Source organism: Enhydra lutris, unplaced genomic scaffold, assembly GCF_002288905.1.
Source record: "Enhydra lutris kenyoni isolate GAN:26980312 unplaced genomic scaffold, ASM228890v2 scaffoldscaffold4, whole genome shotgun sequence".
NCBI classification, from domain to species: domain Eukaryota; kingdom Metazoa; phylum Chordata; class Mammalia; order Carnivora; family Mustelidae; genus Enhydra; species Enhydra lutris.
The window spans coordinates 2,804,594-2,826,664 of record NW_019154088.1 but is presented as its reverse complement, the minus strand read 5'-3'; the positions used below and the strand labels follow the sequence as shown (position 1 = coordinate 2,826,664).

At 44.3% G+C, this 22,071-nt stretch overlaps 1 protein-coding gene across 1 annotated transcript in view; it reads left to right on the top strand.

Annotated features, from left to right (window-relative positions):
* The window catches only part of LOC111159558 (ryanodine receptor 3), a 353,621-nt gene that overhangs the window by 315,054 nt on the left and 16,496 nt on the right, over positions 1-22,071 (top strand). Inside the window, exons 79-90 of the mRNA XM_022522093.1 lie at positions 1,221-1,297; positions 3,930-4,003; positions 4,695-4,775; positions 5,248-5,336; positions 6,297-6,425; positions 9,844-9,948; positions 11,653-11,734; positions 12,386-13,716; positions 15,778-15,836; positions 16,697-16,868; positions 17,896-17,982; positions 19,291-19,491. Of these exons, the coding sequence (XP_022377801.1) occupies positions 1,221-1,297; positions 3,930-4,003; positions 4,695-4,775; positions 5,248-5,336; positions 6,297-6,425; positions 9,844-9,948; positions 11,653-11,734; positions 12,386-13,716; positions 15,778-15,836; positions 16,697-16,868; positions 17,896-17,982; positions 19,291-19,491 (2,487 nt within the window). The remainder of the gene's footprint in view (positions 1-1,220; positions 1,298-3,929; positions 4,004-4,694; positions 4,776-5,247; positions 5,337-6,296; positions 6,426-9,843; positions 9,949-11,652; positions 11,735-12,385; positions 13,717-15,777; positions 15,837-16,696; positions 16,869-17,895; positions 17,983-19,290; positions 19,492-22,071) is intronic.

Below are 22,071 nucleotides of genomic sequence, written 5' to 3'. Positions count from 1 at the left end.
CAAAAAACATTCAGTTTTTTTTTTCATCATTGGATGATTTTTTGCATAGAGAGGCTCTAGAGGACATTTACTAAGTCTTAGGTTTGTATTTTAACCGCTTGATGTGTTAGCTGTCATACTGTGAGCAAGGAGCCCAACCAGTTAAGTGGAGTTCATAGCCCCAAACACCTGTTTTCTGTTCATTGGTTCATTTGTTCATTCATTCCTTCACTGCATTGGGATTGCTGACTCTGCACTGAGGGCAGGCTCTGTTCTGGGATGGAGGGCGTAGTACTTAATAATGCAGCAAAACGCCCCTGCCTGCAGACATTCACTGAGGCAACACACGGAAGCCTAGTGTGGAGCTCCAGGCACAGGGAATCCAGGCAGCAGTGTCTGAGTTAAAGCTGGCTGCAGGAGCCAGGAACATTCTGGTGTCCCCAGGGCACTGCAGGCTCCAGCTGAAAGCCTCTGTGTGCACAGGAAACTGACATTTGAAAGACTCGTGGTATTTGTGAGGGTTATAGCACAGGGCCCGTGAGAACCTCCAAATTCATAGCTACCACTATTACATATAATCTGCCTCGGCCTTTAATGCATCCCAAACAAATTTGTCATGAACTACCATTTTCTGAAACACCCTTCACCTTCTGTTCTCTTCCATCACCACCCCATCAGTTGATTTTCTTGAGGACATTTTTTTTTAATATTTTTATGATGTCAGACAAAGTTCCTGCCTTCCCAGTAACAGAGAACAGAGAAAACAAAGTCTGATTGTAAGATACTGAGCTCTCAACTAGGCTTTTTACTGGCTAAGCTCCTTTGCTCCAATGCACCAAACTCAGCTCATGAGTTTTTCAGATGATACTCCAGGAACATTTTACTAGATCACAGTCTTGGTGCTTATTCTCAAATTCCCGTTTGGGGAGGCTTCAAAGAGTAAATCTATGAATGTCAATGATCTACTGTACTGCCCTGAGCAGAAATACCAGTGGACCTTTACAAAATAAAATGTCGACCCGAAGAGATTCTGGTTCCATAGGAAGAGGGTGGGTGGGGCTCCAGCACATGGAAGGTTGAAAGCCACCGGTGGTTCTAATGCTTACCCAACTTTACAAACCACCACCCTGGACATGACGTCATGTGACTGGGACTTGACATTTCTCCATTGCATTTGGGAGGGTCAGTACTCGTGGTGTAATTTACATCACTTTTCCTTTTGAAATATGTCTTCCTTGTAGAAAATGCTAGATTACCTAAAGGAGAAAAAGGATGCTGGATTCTTTCAAAGCCTTTCTGGTCTTATGCAGTCTTGCAGGTAAATATGGGAAAACCACCTATAGCATTTTTTTCTGTTCAGAAGGAAGAGGAATGGGGTAGGGGTGGGACCACAAAATAAACTAGCTTATCATGGAATTGTTGAGGAAGGACTTACCTGCTTTAGAAAGCTAAGAAGGTTGGTATTGTTCCTCCAGCTTCAGGCTTATATTCAAATAGCATACAGAAGGGGAAATGTAATCTCCATTAGACAGACAGACACACACACCTAGTTTGGTTTTTCCGGAAGCAGGCCTTGGGGAGAGGTTTGAGGAGACATTTTTATTCTTAAGACAGCGTGTTTGTAAAGAATGCCTTTATGTGTATGTTGAAAAGTATACAAATAATACGATTAAAGTGTCTGCAAAAATGACACCTTTACCTTTACCTCCTTTTCTTTGGTATGTCATTTTCCTCAGACCTGAGTGTTTCTCCTAACACATATGCTCATAAAAGCCAAACCAGGAAAGAATGGAAAAGCGGAGGAATGCCTCAGTATGACTCAAGGCTATGTTTTCGTTAGGCCCATTAGGCCCTCTGTTAATCTTCATCCTTAACAGTTCTTTGAGCCTGATTCAGTATTTGGTGGGCACATATTTTGACACATGCATTTCAGCAGAGGTACATCCTAACATGGGAACATTTTGCCATAGCCTAAAAAACAAAGCATTGAACTTCTACTTTTATTACCACGTACGTAAGCCTCCTCTCATGGCTGACCCCCTGACGGATGAACGATGCAGAGCCAAAAGTTGTTTAAGGTTACCATGCCTACTCATTTTGGAAACAAGCCAGCAGTCTTCTAAGCGTCCGCTTACTCGCTAAGATTCATATGTATTTTGAATAGTCTGTAACTCGTTCTAAAAGAAATCAGAGTTATAATTATCTAGCTAATTTGCCTCTAATTAATATTCTTAAAAATAGAGTTATTACGTTTTCCACTTAAAAATTTACAAGATGGACATACTTCCCATTGGTGGACTTCATAATTTTGCTAACCTTGTTTGATGGAATAAATATTTTATGTACCCTGGGGTGAGAGGGAACATATTTGAGCTGCAGTACAATCCCTTTTTCTGAGCTCCATTTTTTTCCCGCGCCAACAAACAACTTGTTTATTACCTCTCTCAAGAAAAGAAAATGTAATATTGCCAGGCCTGATTTCACTGAAGGTGAGATAGTACATGTGGACTCAGAATGACAAAACTCAAGGCAGTTCAGTTCCATTTTGCCCACAAAATTCTCAATTAAATTTCTAAGTGTTCTCTTAGTAGTCTCTAATACTTCATATTATTAAAGTCATTCGTAATTATGGCTTAGAGGGATAGGTGACATCCCCTTAGAGGCCAAGTGAGTACTAACAGAAGTTTTAAGATATTTCATGATTTTTGTTAATTATAAAAATAATACATATTGGTAAAATACCAAAACATTAGAGAAATTAAAACATTTGAAATGGGTGTTTTGGAATGGAGTAAGGATCAGAAACATCTGTTCCCCCAGATAGTCTCCTGAATCAGAACTGCTCCTCTTTGTCCAAAGGTCCTACTTCCCTGCTCTCTTCCCTTAACAACAAAGCTAAAATAGAAAGATGGTTTTGTGTTATTGAGAAGAACTTTTCTACACCAGGATCTGGGAAAATCCAACAATATGGCCATAGGAATTTTCACTGTTCTCTCTTTAAAATTCATCTAACTTGCAGAAGATATGTGGCTCCCTAAAAGGGGTAAAGAAATGCTGTGGTCTTTTCCCTGACATCTTGCCAATCCAATGGTCATTTCCTTTGCCCGGTGGTACAGGGAGGGCAAAGTTTTACAGAATCTTAATGGATTCAGCCATAAGCTGCCTCAGCAGCTATATTTTTGTGAGACCTCATGTTATGGTCTATTAAAGCCTTTCAGATTGGGGAAGGAGAATCTGTTAAACAGCATGAGTCCCAGTTGGAAATAATATAGTTATACATTGTCCTCCTTATCAAACTCTGTGGTTGTACTAGGTAGGATTTGGGGGTGGCTGTGATTGGGAAGTTCACAGAAAGTGGAGACCAAAAAAAAAAATGCTAGCTTGTTACAGGTTCAGGGACACCATTACCTCCAGAAAGCTTAACCTCTGCTACTGTTGGCTTCTGAATGACACAAGAATCCTAAAAGGGTGTGGCCCTTTGAACTCTGACCTCTGCAGCACTGTCCATGAGTATTCCTCCCAAGCCCTAAAACCACAGTTCCTTACGATTCAAGGAGAAAATAGGTAAACGTGGGAGGGGAGCATTAATTTGTGCAGTTTAAAGTAGAATTTCTTTAGGGAAATCGCAGAAACAGATTATTCCTTCTTAATTTGGGAAACCTTTCTAAATCTTCATGCATAAGAAAGAACTCAAACTGGACAAATAAGGGCAGTCGTTGTAAGTTCTTCTGACCCCTCTCAGTGCAGGCCTGAGAGCTATAGGCATCCTTGGGCAGCACTCTTGACACAAACCCAGGGAACTGCTAGGCTTTGAGCCACACGGCACTGTGTTAGACCATTTATGATAACCCAAGGACAAGATATTCTTAGTCAATAGATGCACTGACATTAGAAATCCATTTTCCCAGTGTGCATAGCCCTGAACCTTGTTTTCTCTCATCTCTTACAAGTGTCCTTGATTTGAATGCATTTGAAAGGCAGAATAAAGCGGAAGGCCTGGGGATGGTTACTGAGGAAGGAACACGTAAGTAACTAATAAATGTGGAGGCCGTTCTCTTCCTGATTACCATAATTAACTATTTCTGGTTAGAGCCCCTGCTCAGTGCTTCTTAATCTGCAAGGACTTGCCCAATTTCAGCAAACTCTTCCCATCGGTAGCTTTGATAAAGTCTGGATGTGATCACAGAGCCAGCCTTAACTAAACACAGTTTATCATGGTGTTTATGGTTTTTCTTACTTTGCCTTCTTCTGTTTTTCTCTTATCACCAGTCATTGTTCGTGAGCGTGGTAAGTCTGAGAGTCTGGCCCCAGTTGTCTACCATGCATGTGAGTCCTGAGGGACCTTATTTAATTGCTGTGGTGTAGACACATTTTTTAGGCTTGGTAGTTGCATGTGAAACTTAACTCAGCATTTTGATGCTTAATTAAAGAAGCATTTTCCATCTGTAAAGCATGGGTTCTGGACCATGAGCCATTACTGCCAGCAGCCTAGCTGTTTTCCTGACAAATGCATCCCGGGGCTCACTATGTTGGCTTGGTTGGTCATTGTGTTCTGTAGCCTCAGTTCCAGGTTACTGGGGTTTTCCCCCCTTCATTTAAAGTTCCCTTTCTGAACTGTTCTGACGCAGGCCCTTTGTCACTTTTGCAGTCATTTGCCTTGCAAAGTGGTTTGGGTTGAGGAGCCAAACAATGCTCACCAGTATTCTGTTTTCAAGGTGAAAAAGTACTCCAGAATGACGAGTTTACACGCGATCTCTTTCGGTTCCTGCAGTTACTTTGTGAAGGACATAACAGTGGTAAGTAGAACAGATTGATTTGTCAAAGGAAAACAACATTCAGGTGCCAAATTATGATTCAGCTCAGGATGCCACATTTCATCCAACCAGCTGCTGACTCAAGGACAACAGTTAATCCATTCCTCAATTAAAAAAAAAAAAAAAAAAACCTCATTGGAAAACTGACTTGAACTTCAGGGCTGGTGTTATTTAGCGCCACCCAGGCTGAGTGGCTTCCACAATCTTCAGATGGTGACTCTAAACACCCACCCTTCTCCGTCAAGTCCCTGGGGCTCGTTAAGTCCTCTTTCTGGCCTCACAAGGATGGGAGGGCTCAGGGCAGGACCCTGTCCTGCAGGACCCACCAGGACCCAAACGGGGTGATCTCGTAAGGCTTTTTACACAGTATGTCTCTTCTGAGTTTAGCCAAGAGGGCTTGCCCAGCGTCCTCAGCATGACGAGAGAGGCTCTAACACAGCGCTGGTGTTCTTAGACTTTCAGAACTTCCTGCGGACTCAGATGGGCAATACCACCACCGTAAACGTCATCATCAGTACCGTGGACTACCTCCTGCGTCTGCAGGTCAGTGGGTCTTGGACGGTGGCATGGCTCACGCACATTTCCAGAAGCTAAAGACTGTTGCATAGGATCAGGGAAGGCCCAGGGTCTGGTTCAGCCCCAATAAGAACAGTGTTATATCCTATGTCCACACACTTATGAGAAGTCAAATACCTAAAAACCTGTATTTGAAAACTGAAATCGGGGGAGTGGTTAAGTATCCAATCATCTTGGATGAAATGCCAGTTTACCTCAGTTTTGCCAGTGGAAACCTCACCACAGTGCCCGAGAGCTGCAATACGTGAATGGAAACAGATTTTCACTAGAAAAGAGAGGCACAGGTGGTAGTGGGAATAGGATGAGTGTACAAGTTCTTAGTGCCTGAGAAGTCACTCCGTTTAACTGTTTGAATGAAATCCAAATAATGACAGGAAAATCTACACAAACATTAAAAAAAAAAAAAAGGATTCTCTCTCCTCTCTGCTAAGTCTTCCTCCTGGTTCTGCCACTTACTGGAGCAATCTCTTTAACCTCCCTGTGTTCTGACGTTCTCATCTGTAGAATGGGTAGCACCTGTCTCATAGGATGGTTGCAAAGATAGAGAGATGTCCTATAGGGCCGTGGGTCAGAATAACCTCTAGCACTTCCCAGTGTTAGCTCTTATGTCCCTGCTCTTGTGCCAGTTAGTTGGATGATAATTATGATTACCTTTAATGTACATTTTTCATTGTGAGTGAGTTTTCCTGTCTCGTAGTCACCCGTGTCCTGCTGAACACCATCCTCTCTCCTATCTGGTCTTTTTTAGAGGAGCATATGCTCTTCAGAAATGCTAGGGATTAGGTATCTGTGCTTTTTCCTAGGTTTCTGTCCTAAGGAGGAGGTCATAGAAATGTGGGTTTCTCCTGTACTTTTTCTGAACCTTGGGTTTTTAGCTTCACTGACTGGAAGTTTAAGAAACACTAAACTCTCCTTGTTTGTTCTTAGGAGTCAATCAGTGATTTCTACTGGTATTATTCAGGGAAGGACATCATTGACGAATCTGGACAGCACAATTTTTCCAAAGCTCTGGCAGTCACGAAGCAGATTTTCAATTCTCTTACGGAATATATCCAGGTACGTGCTGCAGAGTGCAGGCTTGAGAACAGAGCATTTTTAATGCCCCCATATTCCGTATTCCCTATGGAATAATAGGATGCCTTTATGGACTGTGCCTCCAGACCCGGCACTGACAATGTGGAGCCACGAATAGGAACCACGTAGAGAAGAGTATTTTGAGAGTACTACTCTCTAGGAGAAGCTACAGTTCATGGTCCTTCACTGTGACCTGTTCCTAGCATTGGCACACACTCTTTGCATTTATCTAGTTACATTTTCCTTTCCCTCTTAGATTGAAAATTTTTGTGGGTGGAAAATTTCTTATTTGATCTAAAATTCTTCATTTCTAGCATGTGTGGCACACCCTAGCTACTCATTAAGCGTGAGGGGTCGAGTGCACAATTGATAGAATGAAGGAATAAAGAGATAAATGATGTTGAGTCTTGGGATGAAGAACCTATAAGATCCTACGAATTTGTCAGAAAATAAACTCTTCAGAAAAGAGTTTAGCAGCACATGAACTATGTCCAATGGCAGTCAAATTTAAAATGAATTTCCAGTTGAATATTTAGATCTCGCAGCATTCTTTCCATTTATAACAGTCTCTGGTCATTGCCTGCAGTGGTCTAATGACTGTGGAAAGGATGTACTCGGGCCTAATTTTCTATAAAGTCAGTAGCCGTATCACAGTCCTCTGGGGTGTAGTAGTAGATTTTTTAAAAAACTATCTAATGAGTGCGCCAGCACACTCCAATCATATTTGTTTATTAAAATAAACACAAAACTAAGACTCAACTTGGAAGATTTTAAGGGAGAGAGCAATCCTTGTTTTACTCAAGGATTATAAGAACATGGAGACAGAACTGTAGAAACAGGTGACTGATCTGAAGTGTCACAGAATGTGAAATATCTGGGGAGGTCATTGAACAGATTTGACAAACATTTCATTTGCTCTCTGGAGAAGCCATCCTAATCTTCAGAATTTCCCTTGGAGCACTTAACCCAAAGTAAAAAAAGAAGCTTCTTTTTGGTGAACATGAGTTTCTTACAACAACTTTTTTGTTCCAAAAAGAATCTAGAGTTTTCTAGGGATTAGACATCAAATGTACACAAACAGTGATTTTTTTTTTTTAAGATTTTATTTATTTACTTGAGAGAGGGAGTGAGCACACAAGCAGGGGTGGGGGCAGAGTGAGCCTGATGTTGGTCTCGATCCCAGGATCCTGGGATCATGACCTGGGCCAAAGGCAGATGCTTAACCCACTGAGCTACCCAGGCGCCCCTCAAACAGTGATTTTCAAACAAGCTTACATGATTTAGGAAGTCAGGCACTACCTCTCATGCTGCCCTCTTTTGGGAATTCTGCCGACCCTTTTCTAGAACTTGAGGTGGTACCTGTGTTCTTTTTGGAAATTTATTATAGAAGATTGATTTGAAGATGAAACAAAATCTAAGGAAAAGTTAAGGATGAGAAGCATAGGCAGAACATGACAGAAGAATCTAAGGGTATAAGAAATATACAAAATGATCTCACTGAGGGGGTGGGGAATAAGGTGCTAACCTAAGAAACTTTGGGAATGAATACCGATTGTAAGACCAAAGGCAAAAGGAACTGTACATAAGCACTTTAGTTGCTAAAGCTTTTCCCCTAGGGATATGTGTTAATAATTCCGCAACCATTTTACACATATAATGGAAGTGAGCCGTTATTAAATGGCAGGAGCCAGGCTTCTCACTGTTGAATGGTTACAGATAAGCAAGAAGAAGCTAGATGGCCCACTGGCCCACGTGGAAATGTGTTAGAGTTGGATACATAGGTCAGTATGCTAAATTCATGTTGGACTTGGTATTGATACAGATACTTACCTATGGAAACATTTCTAGATACTTTGCATACACATGGGTTAGTATAACCCACCCATATCTGCTGTCATGTCAGCTAAGAGGGCCTTAAAATAATGACATCACAGTAGCAGCAGGCACAACTAGCACCCAGATCAGTTTCTAATACCATTTTCCAATGAGAGGAACCAGACTTCTTAGAGAAAGGGCTTGTCCTAGTGCTGGGGCAGGAAATACGCAAGAAGACATGGAGAATCCCATATATAGCTCAAGGAAATGTGGGGGGTGGGACAGGAAGAGAGAGAGAAAGATGGGCCTATCCAAGGGGCACAGGCCAGCTGAAAGAGCTCCCAGGGGCCAAAACTGGAACAATTTGAGTGACAAAATAGTATTGTGTAATAACCCAGAGCATAAAATGAATATGTGGAGTACCTATTAATTTAAGTAAATGATTAAATAGGTAAGATTGAATAGACAAATCTCCCATGTGGAAGAATTCCAGATGATTTTTTTTAAATGTTGATTCAATGTATAAAAATAGGAAAAGTTATTGGGGTGCCTGGGTGGCTCAGTGGGTTAAAGCCTCTGCCTTTGGCTCAGGTCATGATCCCAAGGTCCTGGGATCAAGCCCCACATCGGGCTCTCTGCTCAGCGGGGAGCCTGCTTCCTCCTCTCTCTCTGCCTGCGTCTCCGCCTACTTGTGATCTCTGTCTGTCAAATAAATAAATAAAATCTTAAAAAAATATAGGAAAAGTTATCAAGATGAAAAATGGAAATGGGTAATGAAGTCATCCCTCTAAGTTTAGCTTTCGGAAAAGGTAGAGATTATATTATACCTAAAGTTTAGGTTAATGATAAGAAAATCCTAAAGGTGGTTGAACATTAGGAACATATTTTTTAAAGATTTTATTTATTTATTTGTCAGAGAGAGAATGAGAAAATACAAGCAGAGGGAGTAGCAGGCAGCGGGAGAGGGAGAAGCAGGCTCCCCGCTGAGCTGAGAGCCTGATGTGGGGCTTGATCCCAGAACCCTGGGATCATGACCTGAGCTGAAGGCAGATGCTTAACTGATGAGCCACCCAGGCACCCCTGAACATTAGGAATATTATTCACATTTTTTCACTTGAGTAGATAGCCATGGCACATAGCATTTTATGCATAGATTTACCTGAAAACGGTAGGACCTGCTTTTCAAATTGTGGAAGCCTGGAGTTCCTCAGAACCCCTCTGAGGCCGAGATGGAGGTGAGAGTGGGCTGGAGTATCCTTCAGTCCCATTTCAACCAGAGCATTTCACTCTTAAATAATATTCTTCTTTGTAGTATTTTATTTGAAGAACACATTCTCAAGCTAAAAGAAAATCTCTGAAAAACCACTGCACTGTGAAATTCCTGGTGGTTTTTCCTGGACCAGGTCCCTATGTTGGGGTGCAAAAAGTAACACCCTGGGAAAACAGTGAGCCACAAAATACACGACTTTTGGAAGGAGATATCTGCTAGTAGAAGCAGATGTCCTGTGCACTGACTAGGGCAAGAGTCAGAGCAGCTCATGCTGAAGTAAGTCTCCATGAAATAAGGATGCCCTCCTCTCCCTAGGGCCCTTGCATTGGGAACCAGCAGAGCCTGGCTCACAGCAGGCTGTGGGATGCGGTGGTCGGCTTCCTCCATGTGTTTGCTAACATGCAGATGAAACTCTCTCAGGTACTGTGGCCCTTCCCCGCTGTGTCATTGGTGTGAAATGCAAAATCACTCCCCACCCCTTGGTATTCCCCTGTGTCCACGTGGCTGCTTGGTCAAACGGCTGGACCAGCCATGCAGATGAGGTCTCACTTTTAAACCTGAGGGCTTCACTGGGTGACAGGAACAAATGCCTCCAGGGGTGTCCCAGACAGGCTTTTGCATGGATGCAGCTTCCTTCCTTGTGTCCCACCAACCTATCCTTTACATAATTGCCTCAACATTCGCTTTTTATGATGCTCATCCTTTTTGCTTCCTTGTCACTGTTGTGTCAGTTTCTGACAGTCTACCAGCCCCTTCTGGGTCTGTCAAATGTCTGCATGTCTCTGTAATTCGTATATCCCTTCTCTCTCACCTTGGCTTCCCCTCCCTCCCCATTGCTGCCTTTCCTTCTCACTCCCCATCTCTCTGGCAAGATGAATCAGAATCGCTCCGAGCACTTATTATGAACAAACAAATGGAGTGTATATAGTTGTCGATCGCCTCTCTCCATGGCAACACATGAGGGAGAATTTCAGGATGTGTTTCAGGCTGATTAGAGTAACATTTGCAGCATTAATTTAAGTAACGTGTATCTAAAATTTTCAAGGCTGTCACATCTGTCCCCTCTCTTCTGGAATGTGCTGTTTAACCCTTTCATTTTTCCCCTTTTGACTCTGGCCTTATGGGAGGAGAGAGTTCTTGGGAGCACTGCTCATTTGGCGGTAACACGTCCACTCCTGTGTCAGCCCAGCCGGGCCGGTGTGGTGCGGAGGCTCTGGAGACAGGAGCCTGGCCCTGCTTCCTTCTTCGCTGGTGACTTTCAAGAGTCACTCCCCCTTCCTGGTTTTTGGGTCCATCATCTGTGAACTATTGGGAATTAGGATAGACGATCTGAGGTCTCTTCCAGCTCTTCATATTCTCTCCCCTGTATATTCCATGTGTAGCTCTGACCCACGCCAAAGGGGGGCAGTCCCCCTGAAAGCTGAGAGACTTGACAAAACTGTGTTTGTGAGAGAGAGTGTCTGTACAAGAAGTGTGGCCCAGAACACACTTTTAAATCTCACCCTCAGATTGCCCACCTCAGATCATCCAAAGGTTGTTTTTCCTTCTGTGACATTGAGTTTAAAACAGAGAGCTAACTTGGCAATGCCCTGTCTGTAAGGCTGAAGTGAAAACCAGACAGACTAGCAGCAAAAGCAGAGGAATAGCCTCAATTCTATAATATATTAAGGGACAGTGGCACCCAGATCACCACCAGCTAGAATCAGGAGACCCTAACCCAGAAAGAAAGGAGAACCCACTTGATGATTATAACTTTGATACCTTAATTGGATTGCAGTAGTATTCCCCAAAAGCTCACCTGATCATTCTCAGTATACAGAAAACAACATGAAGTAGTAGAAATACCTAATGGTTCTTTGGTGGATTGGGTTGTTCAATAGTTTTGGACAACAAGTGGTGTGTCTGCCATATTATACTAATAAAAGGGAAACTAAAGAAGCTCTCTTGGATAAGTCCAGCCACAGCGAGTCTCACTGATGCTACGAACAGTGGATGATACGATGTCCACAGGCACAATGGACATGACCTTCACCTAACCTTTCCAGAGCAGGCTCTTCTTGCTCACTGCCCTATACTTTGCTGAGGGATCAGATAGCTCAGGGGTATCTCCTGTTTCTGTTCTAGGATTCCAGTCAGATCGAGCTGCTGAAGGAACTCTTGGATCTCCTTCAGGACATGGTGGTGATGCTTCTGTCCCTCCTGGAAGGTTGGGCTGTTTGGTATAACTAGGCATTCACACAACTGTAATTGGTCTGAGCACTAACCGTACTAATCATGCAGATTATCCTTCTGGCAGGTCATTGATGCCATATGACTTTGGTTAGAAAGCCAAATTTTCAGAAGAAAAAATGAGTGAGGGGCACATGGTCTGATGGACAAAGCCTGAAACCAACTCATTTTATGTTAATAGGAAAGCCAGAATGAACTGGGGAAAACCTCCAAGCTTTGCTCTTCCCTATCCTCTCCCTCTCCCCATTGCTTTTCAGTACATCTGGCTGCCAGTGTGTATGCCAGCCATCTAGTTGGGCACCCTCCTAGGTCTAAGGGGATAAGAGGGGCACCACTTATCCCTATGTGTCCCCAGTAATCTGGTAATGAAACCACTTCCCAGGCCCCAGTCCAGATAAAAGGCACTGGTGTGGCCATCTCCTTCTTCCCTTTGTTTCTTTCCCCCTTGGCTCCTAGTGGTGTAGTCTTTATGGCTTGCTGCTCCCTCCTACCCATTTCAAACCATCACGGTCAGAAAAGAGCCACCTGATTGGGCATACAAATTTCCTAAAAAATAGCTACCTGACCAGTTACATGATGACTTGGGTTTATTTATATATTTGTATGTCTTTTTGAACCTGCCTCACAGGGAATGTGGTAAATGGAACTATTGGCAAGCAGATGGTTGACACACTGGTAGAATCATCTACCAATGTAGAAATGATCTTGAAATTCTTTGACATGTTCTTGAAACTTAAAGACCTAACCAGCTCAGACACCTTCAAAGAATATGACCCAGATGGTAAAGGGATTATCTCTAAAAAAGAGTTCCAAAAGGCCATGGAAGGGCAGAAACAGTACACACAGTCAGAGATTGACTTTCTCCTTTCGTGCGCAGAAGCTGATGAGAATGATATGTTTAATTACATTGATTTTGTAGACCGGTTCCATGAGCCGGCCAAGGACATAGGGTTTAATGTGGCAGTGTTACTGACCAATCTCTCCGAACATATGCCAAATGATTCTCGCCTTAAGTGTCTGTTGGACCCAGCAGGAAGTGTACTAAATTACTTTGAACCATACCTGGGACGAATTGAGATCATGGGCGGGGCCAAGAAAATAGAGCGTGTTTATTTCGAGATCAGTGAATCCAGTCGAACTCAGTGGGAGAAGCCCCAAGTGAAGGAATCGAAGCGGCAGTTCATCTTTGATGTGGTCAATGAAGGGGGAGAGCAAGAAAAGATGGAACTGTTTGTGAACTTCTGTGAGGATACCATCTTTGAAATGCAGTTAGCCTCTCAGATCTCCGAATCTGACTCAGCTGAGAGGCCCGACGAGGAGGAGGAAGAAGATGAAGATTCATCTTATGTGTTAGAAATTGAGGGTGAAGAGGAGGATGACAATTCTTTCGAGTCAGCCTCTGCGTTTGCCATGGCCTGTGCCTCAGTGAAGAGAAACGTTGCCAACTTTCTGAAGAAGGCAACCCTGAAGAACCTCCGGAAGCAGTACAGGAAGGTGAAAAAGATGACCATGAAGGAGCTGGTAAAGGTGTTCTTCTCTTTCTTCTGGATGTTGTTTGTGGGGCTCTTCTGGTTGTTCTTCACCATATTGGGAGGAATCTTCCAGATCCTCTGGAACACAGTGTTTGGAGGGGGGCTCGTGGAAGGGGCAAAGAATATCAGAGTGACCAAGATCCTGGGTGACATGCCTGACCCCACCCAGTTTGGTATCCATGACGATGCTCTGGATGCTGAGCGGGCAGAGGTGACTGAGCCAGGGGTTCCACCCGAACTAATTCACTTCGTGAAGGGTGAGAAGGGAGATGCAGATATTATGTCAGATCTCTTTGGATTCCACCCGAAGAAAGAAGGCGGCTTAAAGCATGGGCCTGAAGGGGGTTTGGGTGACCTCTCTGAGATTATTGGCAAGGATGAACCCCCTACACTAGAGAGTACTGTCCGGAAGAAAAGGAAAGCACAGGTAAGCACAAGTCGTTTCTGTCATCTTTTCTCTATGCCCAGAAATAGACTTGCAGTCACTTCTGATGCTGGCTCCCTAGGCGCCAACACTATATTAGTTACCAGCTCTTCTGTCCCTGATCTTGCACTTCTCTGCCATGTCTGGGAAAGAGCAACACTCAGATGGTTGTCATGGAGTCTAGCTGCTGAGCGATCTTCAGGTTACATTGTGGAGGCCAAATCTGATGGTCTTCCAAGACTTCATCAGAAGGTTAGTTCTCGTGATGCATGGGTTCTGTGAGTGAACAGAAAGCACAGAACACCAGGGAGAGGTTTCCTTCACTATCCAAATGAGAGTGCTCCTATCAAACCTTCCGTCAGCCAAAATGGCATAAAACAAAGAAGCATTTATCATTTCATAAAGGTAAAAATCCTCTCTGGATTTCTTGCAGTTAGCGTGGACAGGTCCTGATGGGGGGCTTTCATAAGAAAAGCGAAGTGGCATGAAGCAGACTTTCAGAGAGTGGGAGAAACCTAGAAAGCGTATGGGGAGACCTTTCCTTTGAGACCGTTCTTCTCCAGTGTCCCAAGTGGTCCAGATGATATCATTTCGCCCAGCATGATGCTTGGAACATTTCCTTCTTGAGATGTACTCACTATCCAATTTGGGCTTTGAGTCAGTTGACTAGATTAAGGGAATAACAGTAATCCAGAACCCCTTGGTCATGGAAAGTTCTGCGTGTTCCCCTCCACGGAAGCATCTAACTCCCTGCATCATTCTAGCATCAAAGAGAATATGGAGAGGATTGTAAAGACATCAGAGGCCAAAGACAAATTTTATTCATTCATTTCATTAATATTTATTGAATAGTTAATATGTGTTTCCCACTGTTTGGGGCTCAGAGAAGATAGTGGTAAGTGAGAAGTGCATTGTCCCTGTAATTTAGTGGAAGAAAAATAGACATTGCAGAAGTTCATACAAGCATGAAGAATGTTAAGAAGGAAAAATGCCAGGTAAAGGAAATGCAGAGGAGAGAACACTCACCTAATTTTGGAGAGTCTGGGATGGAAGCAGCAGAACCATAGGCCTTCTTGCAATATGAATTTATTTACTCTGTTTTGCTCCCTGATGTAGCTCCAGGTGCCAGACAGAGTTTGATACATAATAGGGACTCATTCAAGGCCTATTACATACCTTGCTGTATTCCTAGGATCCACGGAAATACATTGGTTAACAAGAGAGACATGCTTTTGCTTTACTAGATCTCAGCAAATTAATAAGATAATAACCATTTGTGACACGTGCTGAAAGAAAAGAACAAGGCCACATGTTACAAAGTGAGTATGGGCCCTACTATGAATAGGATAGTTCAGGAGACTTCCGAAAATGTGTCACCTGAACCAAGTCCTGAAGTATGTGAGGCACAAGAAAGACCAGGGCAGTCATACTCCAGGGAGAAGAGTGGCTTGTGCAAAGATCTTGGTGCAGGGAAGGATTTGGAATATGCCAGGAAAGAAAATGAGGTCTGGCTGTTTAGGTGTAGGAGGTAACAAGTCAAGAGGTATAAGACAAGGATGGAGAAAAAGGCCATGATCACATAGGCCTTGTAGACCTCACTGAGGACCTTGAATTTTATTCTAATTAAATTAGTGGTCATCAGTCAGAGGGATTGGGGTAGTAGGTAAGAAAATTGAAGACAAGGCAGGAATTCTGTCTGGTGGAAGCAGGTTGTGGATTGGTCCTGGTGTGATCTGTGACCCATCCCTCCCTGACCCCGTGGGCTGTTGGGACAGTGCTGTGGGGTCCTAGCCCAAGTTTTCTCTGGGAGTTGAATAATAGCAGGGCAACTGAGTTTTTAAGTTTGCAATCTTTGCATTGGCATTTCTCTGGAGAAATGGATTGCAAACCATTTTCGTGGCTGATCCACTTACATCCCGTGATCCTGAGGAAAGCAGAGGCATTCTGAAGAGAGAAAGCCATGAGGATGTGTGACAAGGAGATGAAATCGGCCAGTGCTGTATATGAAGAGACCATGATCTCTTCAAGTTGAGGAAAATTTGACTGATTGTTATTTTTGTCCAGGCAGCTGAGATGAAAGCAGCACATGAAGCAGAAGGGAAAGTGGAGCCCGAGAAGACAGAGTAAGTTCTTGGTAGCTTTGGCGACTTCCAACCCTACAGCAGGTCGTTCTAGATGACATCTCCTGTTGTATTGCTGTGCTAACTAGAAATCTTGATCTCTGTTGCTACAAGAAACAGGTACTGTGCAGGCCCTGGATATACTTCTTTTTACCCCAGCTATCCAATAAGCATACTCCATTACTCATGTTAACTTTGTCATGGCACTAGAAGAGCAGAACTTCCCAATCTGGCCAAACAAATGATTGAACACCCACACTTAGCAACTTCATATAATGGTGGTGGTCGTGTTTTCTATTATAGTGAATGCATATTACACGCTGCAGTCTATGCTAAGGTCTTTTTTGGTTTGTTTTTAGAGAGCACAAATCGGGGGGGAGGGGCAAAGGGAGAGGGAAAGAATCTCAAGCAGACTCCCCACTGAGCGTGGAGCATGACGTGCGGCCCCATCTCACAAGCCTGAGATCACAACCTGAGCTGAAATTAGGAGTCGGCCGCTTAACAGACTGAGCCACCTAGGTGGCTCACTTTCAAGTCTGACCACAAGCTTAGAAGAATAGGTACTATTACTAATTCCAGCAATCTTTAAAAATCAAGGACAACTTTTCTGAAGGGAAAAAAAAAATTTGTTTATCCCCCTATCAGAAGAGGACTACAAGCACATTTACAACGGACGGCCCCCAACGACCACAGCTCCTCAGAGCAGCATCGCTCATTAAGGGTGGAGCTGGCATCCAGCCACCGTGGGGTAATACAGACGCTCCAGGAATAATGACAAAATTTCTTTTTAATTTAGTCTCCCTCTCTGGGCCATGCCTCCCACTGCCCTCCCTTCTGTGCTGATGGGGCTCTCGTTCCTGCAGCCTGGAAGACGGGGAGAAAGAGGATACGGCCAAAGAGGAAGAGCAGGCCGAGGCCCTGTGGGCAGATGTGACAAAGAAGAAGAAGCGACGGCGCGGCCAGAAAGTCGAGAAGCCTGAAGCCTTCATGGCTAATTTCTTCAAAGGGCTGGAAATCTATCAGACCAAGTTACTGGTAAGCGCTCCCGCCCTGCCCTGCTCCTGGCTCAGACCTCAGCCGAGTGGCTGCATTCCATTTCACCGTTCTGGTCCTTAACGCTTCTTCCTCTTTCTCATTGCTCTTCCTTCCTCTTCTCCTTCATCTGTCTGGTCCTTGTGTGGGGGAGGAAAAGGAGAAGAGGGTAACTTGGGCAAAGCCAGGTGCTCTAGCCCCCCCCACCCAGCCTGGAATGCCCTGTGCTATCCACAGCAGGTGCAGATATCTCCTTCTAGAAGATTCTTCCTGTGTCATGTGCAGACGTGGAGGATTGTAGTCCAAAGTCCAGAAGTAGTTGGGTCATCTGGGATGCACAAAGAATATGGTTATATTAGGTTCTCCTATTACTCCTCAAAAGTTATTCCACATGTAGTCAGCTCTCAGCATAGTTCGTGATGTCCTTTCTCTGACACATTGCCCAATGAGGGATAGTTGCTGATGGCCAGGATACCACCAAGGGGAGCACCCCCTCCATAGAGAGCCTGAGAGCTTTTACCATTCCCGTCCACAAGGGCTGGATTTTCTGGGGAAGATGGCAGTGGGAATACTGCCCCTTGAGAAGACAAAGGCAGAGGCTCTGTGACTTAAAAAGGGACAAGGACTCTAGGCCACAGACTGGCCACCTCCTGGCTGGGAGCTACAGGGCTCTACAGTGGGCCTCAATACTCGTAATTTCTGCGTGGAATGCTCACATACACACACACACACACACACACACACACACACACACCTTCATAGCAGCATTTTAATCCTTTGGGGTGGCATGTTTAGACATTTGGTTCCCCGAGGGGTAACCCAGAGCAGGATTCCCTTAAGCATTATTCTCAGCAATTTTTTTTAATCAATGTCCCTGGTTCCTCCCCAAATACATCATAAGTCCAGGGTTACCAATGAGTAGGACTTGTTCTGTCTACATTTCTAACCAGACAAGGTCTTCTGTTTGAGGGAAGGAAGTTCTCTTTCCCTTCCAAAACTCTTCTACTCCTGCTTGTCCTTTCCTTTCCAGCATTACCTGGCCAGGAATTTCTACAACCTGAGGTTCCTCGCTCTGTTCGTAGCCTTCGCGATCAACTTCATCCTACTCTTTTATAAGGTGATACCACATTCAGGGAGGATTTGCTAAATAGACGGTATTCTTTTTTTTAAATCCTAATAGAATGTGTGCTCTTAATTAGAAGAAAAATGCTAACATCTAAGGAAATTTCTAAGACACTGGCTTCTAAAGGGAAATGGTTTTTAGCAGCACAGAGAATGGCGACACCACTTGCCTGGGAATCCAGTTCCGGCACTGTTTCCAGAGTTCAGGCTTATCCTAGTCATTATGTCATAAACTCTCCAAATGTGTGTTGGGTACTTCATGTGTGCTGGACCCTGCAATGTGATGTATCTCAAAACGAGTAATAAATATAGTTCTTTCCTTAAAGGATAAGGTAAGAGAAAGCCATTATCGTTGGCCTATAGCTTAGAACCATTATGAGGGAAGAATTAACCACAGATTGTTTTTGGATATGAGAAAAGAAGAACTAATCAGGATAAATAAAGATTTTGAACATTGGTAAATGGGTCTCATAGACCATAGGCACATAATAAATGTCAGTGGAATGAGTTAATGAATGATAGGTCCTGGATTCTCGACATTGTCTTTAACTGGCTGTCCTAACTTTTCCCTCTCTCCCTTTCTATCTAAAACCATCAGTCTAACGTTTTTAAAGCCAACTTTTACGTACACCAGCCTTCCCCTAGGTTGAACAGTAATGGCGTTCTGTTGCCTGGAGAGGAGAACTAGAAGTCCACAGGGGGGTGTGGCAGAGCTTGGCTTTCCCCTTACTGAGGTTAAAGGGACCACAGACAGTGATCCAGGCACAGAGAGCCCATGGGAGGTGGAACCAGGGCGACAGCCTCACAGGGGGAGAGCCTCATAGGCATAAATCTGGGTGTCACCTGTGTCCGGATGGCTGATGAAGCCACGAATGTCAAAGGTGTCTAAAAAAGAATAGAAGATGTCGAGTGTGTGTGTGTGTGTGTGTGTGCGTGCGTGTGTGCACACGTGCGTGCACGTGCACATGTGTGTGTTGGTGTCTCAGCCTCCTCCCCAGGCCATTGCATTTCAGAAATTACCTCCCATGGCCTAGGGATCCTAGCATAGGTAGTACAGCGTTCCTTACTTTGAACTTCTTTTTTCTTTTTTTGGAGAGATCGTCTTTGTCTCTTAAAAATTTTGTTCATAGTTAAGAGAAATACTGGAGATTCCTAGGAAGAAGTTCCATAAAAGCTCATTCTCTCAGCAGGTAATGCTGCGTCCCTAGTCTGTGCAGCAGGTGCTAGCATGCTAAATGATGGGGGAGAGCCAGTGGCAGAGGCCCTCTCTGATGTTGATAAGAGAGTGTGTGTCTTGGGCCAGGTCACCGAGGAACCTGTAGAAGAAGAGACGGAAGATGTTGCAAACCTGTGGAATTCCTTTACCGATGAGGAAGAGGAAGAAGCAATGGTGTTCTTTGTCCTGCAGGAGAGCACTGGGTACATGGCACCCGCATTGCGGGCCTTGGCCATTATCCACACTGTCATCTCTTTGGTCTGTGTGGTGGGCTATTACTGCCTGAAGGTGAGTCATAGGCCGCTCTGAATCTAGCCAGACTCCTTGGGGAAGACACATCATTTTGAACCCAGCCAGGCCTTTGTTCTCCAGGACTGTGCTGGTGGGCTGGGGCTCATGGAGTGGCTGAGAACTGCAGATTCTGGCCACACCTGGAGCCTTTTAGAATCTGCAACTCAGCATGCCTCCCGGGGGATCTGTGTTCACACCCATTTGAGAAGCCTGGCTCTGGGAGTCCCTTTTCAGGCACTTCCTGTTGAGTTTCGTGGGACTAGCATCGCCAGGCTAAGTCACACATGGAGCTAGTAATGAGAGCTGCTTCTGATCTGTGAACTTCAGTTAGAATTTTTACAGAAATGCTTTTCACCTTTTGAAGTGTTAGGTTTCAACTACTCAAGATAGCAGACGAAAACTTACTGATGAATTACCATTTCAGTTACCTAGTGCTCTGTAACAGATTGCCCCCCAAAACTTAGTGGCTTAAAACGACAATCATTTTCATTCTCTGGCTTGACTGGGCACATTTGAGCAGTCCCTCCACTCTGTGTGAAGGCAGCCGTGTCAGCCACCATCTGTCAGTTCAGCTGGGCTGGACTGTCCAGGACAGCACTCTCTCGTGCCTGGAACATTGGCAAGGGAACAAACAGCTGGAAGGCTGGGCTCAGCCAGGGCTCTCTGTGAAGACTCAGGGCATCTCTGAGTCACAGGGGCAGCCCAGACTCATTGCTGCAAAGGGGGCGTGGAGGGGGGCAGCACACAAGGGCATGAATATCAGGAGACTTAGTTCACTGGGGCCATCTTCACAAACTACTACAGTTCTAGGAATCTTCATATATTCGTATGAAGCCCTCTATTCTATTTTTGGTGTTCTAAATCCAGTTCTGCTGCTACTAGACCACATCTTTTTTCTCATTACTTTTTTTTCTTCTCTTGATTGGAAGTCTCCTTGGCCATACACCGCGCCATCTTCTCCCTGGGAAGAGTCCACAACATGTATTCCTATCCTTGTGGCCGTCACTTCCCCCGGTGAACTAGAGTATCCTGCGGGAAGTCTAGCTACCCCACTGGGGAGACCACGTGCCCTGACCCATGCTAAGGACTCCTTTGTAATGATGAAAGCACAGAGTCCAGAGCGAGGCTGCCTGGATGGGACTCCTAGCTCTGCCACTAACCTCCCCGTTCCTCTGATTCCTCATCTGTAAAAATGAGTGTTATAATCATAACACCAACTCCTAAAAGTTGCTGGAAGTGTTAAATGAATTACTGTGTGTAACGGGACTCAGAACCCCAAACATAGTAACCACGAGAGCATGTTGGTGGTTTTCCTTAGTCTGGCATCCTGGACTTGTTGGCTTATTGGCTTGTTGGCTTCAGTACAGATACACCGGCTACCTAGAGAAAACAGAAGGTAAACACTACCTTGGGAATAAAGACATGGAGGTCCTCCTTACAAGAGTGTATAAACCCTTAGAAGATTGAAGGGGGAATGCTTCGAATCCCAGAGATGAGTACTGCTCCAGTCCTTGGTAGTATTATTAGTATTATTATTATTCAGAATCTTCTCCGAATACAGCAGACCTTAGTCAGAGTGGCTTTACCTTTGCTTTCCCTCCTACATCATCCATTAGTGAGGAGCAATCATTGATTCCTCACAGTGTGCAAATGCCTATTATTAGCCTTGCCATCTTCCTGTCATTAGTCTTTTATCTTCTTGGTGGTGTTTTGTCATTTTAAAGAAAAAAAGGGCAAGAAGTAACTTCACAAATGATTATCTAAATTTTGTCCTTTTTTTTCTTGGAAATTAAGAAATAGTGTGGGGCATATGGATATCATGAGCTTTAAGAAAGAGTTACTGGAAGAAACTGTTTGGAGACCCAGCCCTGAGGGATGTTGCCATGTACCCAGTGGATTTCCAGCCACGTGACAGGCCTCGGCTCTATCTGCCATTAAGCTCTCCTGGCTAGAGGAGTGCTGGCTACTCACTTCCTGGGATTTCAGTAGTCTCCTCTGACCTCACTAACTTTGTCCCTTGTTTGAAGCATGTGTGTTTGGTGATGGTTGGAGCAAGGAGATTACTTTCCCCTCCTTCTCTGTGTACCTTTTTGGTGTTAGGTCATCAGAGCCATGCCACCATCTTTAGGCTAAAATGACAGTGACAACTGGAAGAGAATGGGGAGTGATAGTCAGGAACCAGTAAATGTGCTGCTCTCAGGAAGAAGACTTCAATACCGAAAGAGCATACAGAGCCCAGTGAATCCTCTCCTCCTAGCTAGCAAACCATGTTTCATCAACCAAACATCAGTACCATGACATGAATATGACCATAGCCATTGAAGGGGGCTGGAATATGCCATGGTATTTCTTTGGCTGACCAATTCACTCTAGAACAGTTCATTTTCTTTCTAAATCTTGGTTCAACTCCAGTCTAGGAATCCTAGAGGACCTAACTCATTTGGCCTAGGGACTGGTCTAAATATGGCCTTCTCCCCAGGATGGGTCAAGGAGTCTGGTTTGTATTACTATCAGCTATTTAATACAAAGCTTGAAGGTGGCCCAAATGAAACAGCTTTTTGGAGAGGGAGGCATATT